This window comes from Carex rostrata, chromosome 25, assembly GCF_964058835.1.
Source record: "Carex rostrata chromosome 25, lpCarRost1.2, whole genome shotgun sequence".
NCBI lineage: Eukaryota > Viridiplantae > Streptophyta > Magnoliopsida > Poales > Cyperaceae > Carex > Carex rostrata.
The window spans coordinates 5,843,281-5,851,341 of NC_135942.1; the positions used below are offsets into that span (position 1 = coordinate 5,843,281).

General features: G+C 38.7%; 1 protein-coding gene across 3 annotated transcripts; it reads right to left on the reverse strand.

Moving 5' to 3' along the window:
* Positions 1 to 2,496: 2,496 nt before the first annotated feature.
* LOC144543578 (uncharacterized) lies at positions 2,497 to 6,629 on the reverse strand. 3 transcript variants are annotated; one of them, XM_078291884.1, is made up of 5 exons: positions 6,456 to 6,629; positions 4,864 to 5,830; positions 4,699 to 4,772; positions 4,010 to 4,358; positions 2,497 to 3,701 (listed from the first exon to the last, which is right to left on the reverse strand). In XM_078291884.1, exons 2-5 carry the CDS (start codon positions 5,791 to 5,793, stop codon positions 2,637 to 2,639), a joined length of 2,418 nt encoding a protein of 805 aa, XP_078148010.1. In that variant the 5' UTR covers positions 5,794 to 5,830; positions 6,456 to 6,629; the 3' UTR covers positions 2,497 to 2,636. The 3 variants fall into 3 exon arrangements, with proteins under 3 accessions (XP_078148010.1, XP_078148008.1, XP_078148007.1); XM_078291882.1 differs by having other exon boundaries at positions 4,864 to 5,826; positions 6,456 to 6,622; XM_078291881.1 differs by lacking the exon at positions 6,456 to 6,629 and adding an exon at positions 6,085 to 6,104.
* Between the last annotated feature and the right edge of the window lie 1,432 nt (positions 6,630 to 8,061).

Sequence of the window (8,061 nt, forward strand, 5' to 3'; positions counted from 1 at the left end):
ACAGACATTTCTTGTAAATTGAATCTAATTTTCCCTTGTGATTTGAAGGAATTGATAGGGTCTACGGTGACCATTTCCATGGGGGCTCCACAGGGTTCAACCCCTATGCTTGGAGCAGAGAGCAATTCCAATGGTGATGAGGCCTCTTTTAGTGATGATTCTGATGGGTGCTGCAGCTCCTTACAATCTGCAGCAATTTCTTAAAATTCTAGGGTCTTTTATGCTTATTTCTTTAGGATTGTCATATAACTAGAAAGTTACCGTTGTTTGCTTTACATATGTGATGTTTTGTTTTGATTTTTGGTTAGATGTTTAGTCTTTTGTGTTTGTCATTTGAGTTTATAGTGGTATTGATCAATACCAGTAGGCGAATACTTTGTATCTAGTACTTGTTGGTACTGTTAAACTCTGTATGGGGTTTTCATTTTAATGGAAATCGGTGGATGTTACCACTTTTTTCAAAAAAAAAAATACTGTGTTAGTATACAAATTAATTTTCGTATTCATTTACTGGCTAAGTCCGAACGATTTGAAAATATCCAAACATTGAAACAAAAAAAAATTCTTACTCATTTACTGGCTAAATCCGAACGATTTGAAAATATCCAAACATTGAAACAAAAAAGAAAAGATAAAAATTACTTCAAAATAAAGCTCAAATTCTTAAAACAAAGAAACAAGAACAAGACGGAGATGGATTTTGCAAAAAAAAAAAAAAAGTAATTACGACCTAGAAAGGAATTACTATAAATGATTTGAAAGTAAATTTAGAGTAAAGCAAGGATCAGCTCAAGCTCATCAAGAAAGTTCAAGAATTAAACGTCAAATAATCATCGTCGTTCGACAACAAAGGATTAAGAGCTTAAGGAGCACTAAGGAACTAATGCTCAGTTGTCTTAATCCGTGAGTGAAAGTTAAGAAAACTAAAGGGGTAGAGAGTCCTTAAGGTCTGGACAGAGGATTAAGATTCGGACAAAAGAAAGCTAAAGAAGATGTTATTAATCCGTGCTAAAGAATCGGTATTCGACATGATTAAGCGGCTAAGGAAGCTAAAGAAAGAAAATTAAGCCTTAAGGAGGTTTAATCCCTTGTTGCTAAACAACCCCAACTTAGCTTCAAACAATAAATCCGTAGTATTATCTATTGATCTTGATCTGCTTCACAAATCAAACATTTATATTCATTTATACTTTATTTGAGCTCGACTTCTATAAATCAAGACACTGAAAAAGAAATTATATTTGATGCATTCATTTCTCAATGATTTTTAACATCTTTATTTTATATGATACTAACTTGAAAGATGAAAAATCTTGAAATGTAACACTTAATTTATGAAATAAACACTGATTGTTTAAAAAAAATTATTTACTTTCTATGTTGTTATATATTTTGACTACTCTTTTTAGCCCTTTAGTTCACGGCTTAGAAAAGTGGTGAAAACCATAGCGAAAACCATGATGAAATTTCAGGAAAAATACAAGAAAAAAAAAAAAAAGTAGATCGTTTCAAACGATCAGCTTTCTCCTCGCTGTCAACTGGTGATAGCAGTGCGAGGTACTTCTGTTTGGTGGATCTGACTACTATTTTCGGTGCTTCGCCTAATAGATCTGGTCACTGTTCATTATTCTGTCTTCATTCGAGCATACGCTTTCGTCTATCAGACCTTACCATTGTTTCTCGGTGCTTCCGCCTAGTTGATCTGGTCACCGTGCTTTTCTTCGACCTCCTAGGGTTTTTATTCAACCAACGGTTCGTTTTTTCTTCTCTTCTCTCGAACTCTTTTTCTCCTTTTTGGCGATGGAAGAATGGGTGGAACGAGCTGTACATATAGTTATTTACTTTCTATGTTGTTGTATGTTTTGGCTTGTGTTAGTGTTTGTGATGTACTCTCTTTCTTGTGCTCTTCTTCTTCCTCTCTTTTTTCTGGCTCTCGCACTGGCAAATCTCTATTAAAACCTTTGAGTGGTAATTGTCCATGTCTAGTTGATTCAGTTTCTAATCAGGTTTGATTTAGTGTCTTCATTGAGACTTCTGAGTGGTGATTGTCCAAGTCTAGTTAATTCAGTTTCCAATCCGATTTAATTCAGTGTCTTTTACGATAAAGTCTGTTAGTAGAACAAACTTTGCACACAAAGGAAACAATCTGTAAACTTCTATCATTTTTATCAAACAAGAATGACCAAATTTATGTTCACAAAATACACATACTTTTGTTTGTTTTTAATTTATTTACAGCTGTATCTTTTTGTTTTTAATTTATTTACAGTTGTATGCTTTTTAAGATACTTGTTGTCTCATCTTATATAACACAAGGCACAGCTACTTTATAGCTCTAAATAAATGAAATTGTTTACGGCCTTAAAACCAAATAAAAATAAATAAATAAATAAATAAATAATTTCACTTGAAGCCAATTCACACCGGCTTGAGATAAAAAGATCATTTTGATGAGCTTGAGCTCACGCTAGCTTTACTCATGGGCAATGGAACAGATTTTTGTCTAAATAAAGAATTTATATAAAAACATGTGTGCCACTACATCTACAGTACAGCTCTCTTGTCTCTTCTCTCTACTGTACAGGCTCAAACCAAAATCCCTGCACAACAATATCCTCTCTCTCTCCCCCCTCTATCTATTCTGATAAAGTCTCTTCAGAAGATGCACCATCACTATCTAAAATTACCAAGTTATTTGGACCCACTGATTTTTTCTTACTCAAATCAAAGGACGACCCGCCATCCATCTTGAGGTTTGATTCGATCAGTGTTTCAGAAGCCACCAAATCACGCATCCCTTTTCTTTCTACTGTTCCACGGTTCATCAGCTCCTTAGATGCAAACCCAGGCCCACCTGTTAGTCCCGAAGATGCCTCTGTCACCTCCCTCAACCAATGAGGAAGATCATTATCTCTAGTACTAATGTTAGTATTACCTAATGGTTGGTTAGATATGGGTCGACTTGGTGTGCTAGTTACTGTCTGAGCCTTGGGAGCTCTTCTGATCTGATACTTAGCTCTTCCCCTACGTGGTATCAGGTCAGGCATTGGCACTATACCAGGGCCAACTGACTGGTGCCAAGATCTTCCTGTGGAACTATTATACGCTCTATAGCTACTCCCCTCAAGGTATTGGTTGCCAAAAGGCCGTGCTGTTTCTGAACTACTATACCAATGAGTGGTACGGGGCAGAGGATGTGTTACTGGTGCTGGTAGAGGGCAGGAGAAGAGCCTCCTCTGCTCAACCTCCCATCTCGCCGCAAGATCCTCAAGAGTCTTGAATTTTGTGAATCTGAAACGTGGGTCTCGCAAAATAGCCTCCCAGTTGTTTGCACCATACCGGCGCACCCCTATCCACAGAAAATCCAGCTCCTCCTCTGACCAATCGTGTAGCTTATAGTTACAGGCACCGTAAGCACTAGCAGTACTACAGGTATTACTGTATCTATTATTATATTTTAATTTCTCTTGAAAGATTTGGGACCCAGAATATATATTCTCGAGCACTTGTTTGTGCACGTGATCATAGGAATCCTTAACTGTAGGGCTTGCGAAGAAGTCACGAGTAGGAAGGGAGTTTACGTTCTTACCCTTGGAGTCCATGGTGCTTTTTGGGAAAGGTAAGCCAAAGGGACTTGTACCAGCAGAGACGGATTTTGGGGGTTTGGATCGTGCTTGATTCTGAAGGGAATCCATGATGTCCTGCAACCAGATTGGTAAAGTAGATGAATATAAGGAGCACAACATCAACTTACATGTACTACTGGTTTGTACTGGAACCGCACTAAAAATTCTAGGAAACTGGTAGCAAATATCGCAAAGATGAACCCTTACCAGAACTTCAGCAACATTACTGAAATGGGTGTATGATAAGGCTGATACCAGCAATAACAATATTGTGCAGCCTGCTATGTACAAATCAAAGTATCAAATTGACCACTATGGGATCAAGAGACCAAAAACCAAAAACAGAAAACGCTAAGTTTCAACTATTTACAAAGACGCATTACCTGATCAAAAGTGGGTTGAAGAGACAAGTCAGGTGCCAATCGAAGGTCAAAATTTAGCTTATCCCCCTTGATTTGCTTCTCTTTCGCTTTCAGATCCTTATCGAGGGATTCAAGCAACTGCACCTCCTTATCCCTCCAATTTTCAGAAATGCTCTCCGGTGGAAGTGCTTCCATTTCAGTCTCCAACTCAGCTTCCATTGGCAGTTTGGTTAGGTCAATCTCTGGTCTTACTTGTCTGGATGTCAGGGTAGGTTTCTCCCTATCACAGCGTAGCTCTTCTTCGTTCGGTAAAATATGATCATTTGTTTGGTCAGAATTTGGTAAACCTGGACTCATTTCTTGTTTAGGTCTGTTGAGAGATAGAGAGACTGGTCAGAAACAAGGGAATAGCTCATTTTTTTTTTTGTATATGAACCAACATCTGTTCCTTTGATAATGTTTATAACATACTGAAATAGTAATAATGACTCAATAGTAATAGTAGTAGTAAACCGGTACATTTATCTTCTTCTTTTCCTCTTAATTTCTATGTATGCCCGTGTGTTCACAGGTGAAATGGGTCATAGGAAAGTGGGTGTCGGGGAAGACAATTTCCCAAATTTTCTACCTGGTGTACTCAACATGGGAACCGGGTACAACTATTGATATTTGTGACAAGAGATCTAATTAAAATTTGAATCTTCACATACCTATCAGGATCAGTGGGGACTCTCAAGAATGAAGTTGTAAATCCAGAAGCACCATCATCTCCATTGTCAACTTCCTACAAAACAATTAAAGCAATCAAACAACAATAATAACAAAAGTAATAATTATAATAAAGAAAATTGATGATACAAGTTGAGTTTTCTCACCATAATATCTTCATTAGGTAGCTCTGCACATCTTGGTGACAGAAGTTTGGAATCATGTTCATCAGAAGGATCAGCAACTGGAGGCTTGATTGAAGAACCAGATTGCAATTTATCAATCTTTTGGGGTTCATTTTGAAACTTTTGTGCTTCATTATGTGATTCTTCAGCTCTCACCTCGACTGCATAAACAGATTGAGCTTCGTCAAGCTCTCTAGATTCAATTCGGGGCTCTGATGATTGATTGAACGATTCTTGGATTTGAGGCTTGGCTGAAGGATCAGCTTCAGGTTCATCACCCACCTCTTCCGGTTCAAGTTGGATTTGATCCCTTATTTTCTGCTCTAATTGGGTTTCACATATTTTTTTATGTTTGCATTGCAGTTCATCTATGCTTTGAGGGTTCTGAAGTTCAATCTGGGATTCATCTACTTTTTGGAGCTCGATTTGAGGCTCGCCGTTTTCTGGGAGCTTGACATGGGGTTCATCTATTTTATGCATTTCATTTTGGGGCTCATCTATGCTGTCAGGTTCAAGTGGGCACTCATTTTTAAGTTGGGTTTCAGTGTGGAGTTCAATGTAGATTTCATTTACTTTTTGGAGCCCAATCTGAGGATTGTTTTCTGGTTCATCTATGCGCAAAAGCTCAATTTGAGACTGCTCTATTTTTTGCTGTTCAAACGGTTTACATATGTTTTGCAATTCCAATTGGGGTTCATCTCTTGTGCATAGTTCAGTTTGGGCTTGATCCATCCTATGAAGCTCAACATTTGGTTCATCTGCTTTTTTGGATTCAATTTGGGATATGGATTTGTTAATCAAATCTTCAACTTGAGGCTTGAATGCAGGATCAGGTTGTGATTCTTCTATTTTATGAGGTTTATTTGAGAAACGCCTCCGCTTGTATGTAAAAATCACTGTACCACCCATCATTAATTGATAGCTTAAATTCAAATTTAAGATAATCTATCTGCAAAGAAAATAGACAAGTAAAAGAAAAAGGTCATTATAATACACATTTCATGCATCAAGGAATTTTATTATATCTGGATATTTTGTTATAAACCTTAATAGAAACAGACTTTTCTTCATTACATGATGGTTTGAGAAATGCCATAAGAAAGCATAGTCAGAAAAGAAAAAAAGCATCAAATTGTTACAATTCTTGTATGCACTTCAACAAATCAAAATTAGATGAGACAAAAGCATTAGATAAGAGCTTACCCATTTAAGCTACAATAGCAATAACTAAATTCAAGGAAAAAAATTTCCACTAGTATTTACTTCTAGTAGGATATTTACCCTACTTTGGATAAATAAAATACATTGTAAGTTAGAATAAGTACCACTATTACCAATTCACATCATATATAATTAGGGTTCGTGGATGCAAAACAAACATCAGTAAAATATGGTTGTCCGAGAATCAGAATCAAAACAACTCTGGTATCAGGGACGGAGCGAGGAGCTGGCCAGCGGGGCCCTCAGAACCCAGCCGCCGCCACCCCCTCTCCCGCCCCAATCCTATTATCGGGCAAATTTCGAACAAACTGGCCACATTTTGCGTAAAACAAAGCTCGAATCGAAAGACTCACCGTCTATGTTACGCCGATTCTTCCTTCTCTTTGCTTATTCTTCACAATTCGTTGATGATCGGAGGAGAGGTTTGTTTGGGGAAGCGTGAAGTATGAAAAGAGCTGAAACACTTTGGTTTGGAAAGAACCCCCGAGAGGTCTCCTTTTTCTTTGTTTTTGTTTTGTTTTGTTTTTGGTTCTTTTCTTTGTTCTGTCTGTCTTTGGGACAGGCTAAAAATTAAAGCTGTTTTTTTGGACACTAATGCCCTCGACTGTTCCCTCTAACATCGCTTTTAATGATGAGGTTTCTGGTCTTTTCATGCTCATCTTTGTTCGAGAATCTGGACAGGGTCACATCACAGAGACCTCTTGTAACTTGAATTTCAAACTTCGTAACAGCACACCGTATCCGAGGAAACCTCGTTGGTGTCGAGTGCGTATCCTCTGAGATATCTCAACTTTTGCGTGACCGACGTGTCCGGTGCCTATTCGGGAGTGATGTAGGGGTCAGTATTATGAGTGCTTTGAGATTCGTGCATAACGTATTTAAACAGTTGGAATTTTTCATAAAGTCACGCAAAGCTTGAGATATCTCAGAGGATACGAATTCGTTGGTGTCACAGTTCCGAAATAATACTGCTTAACGAGAAAAGCAAATGCACGATTTGAACTGAAAATGAAACTAACAGGGGTGCTTGGTTTAATCTCCGATTTAGTGCTTTTTTTCTCTTTTTTCTCTCTATCACGGAGGCCAGCGTGGAATTTCGCGTTCTTGTTTTTCTCTTTGGTCTTATCCAATGGTGTTGAATATTGACTTGTTGACCATTGACTGGCCTAAATCCTCTTTAAAAGAACGGGATTAAATAATAGGGATGGACTAGTGGTTTGCTTTTACCCGAACGGGTATGACCCGTTTTACCCGACCCGTACCCGTTACCCGAGGTACCCGTACCCATGCCGGGTATAGGCGGGTAAACGGGTACACGGGTACGGGTTTGAGACGGACCGGACTCAATGATTCGGGAAAAAACCCGTCCAACCCGTACCCGTTTTACCCGTACCCGAAACCCGTCTACCCGCACCCGTTTTACCCGTACCCGCACCCGTTTACCCGACCTACTTTACCCTTTTACCCGTGTACTTTTACCCGTTTACCCATTACCCTTTACCCGTTTACCCGTTTTTTTTAAATTCAAAATTCAAAATTATTTTGCCGCCGAAAAAAATAATATTAAAAACAGAAAAAAAAACTAAAAAACAGCATTTAAAAAAAAAAAAAAAAAAAAAAAAAATACCCGTACCCTACCCGCCCTACCCGACTACCCGTACCCGAGGTACCCGTACCCGTTACCCGGGACGGGCACGGGTTTGAAACGGGTAGGGTACACTTTTTTAAAACCCTACCCGACCTACCCGTACCCGCCTACCCGACTACCCGCCCTACCCGTACCCGCCCTACCTGACTACCCGCCCTACCCGTACCCGAGGTACCCGTACCCTACCCGAATTCAATCCACTAGGATGGACTAACAGTCCCCCTACTTCAGTCCCCTAAACGCTTTCTAACTAATTGATGTATAAAGTACAATAGAAACTACTAATTATATAGGAAGACTACTAACTACTT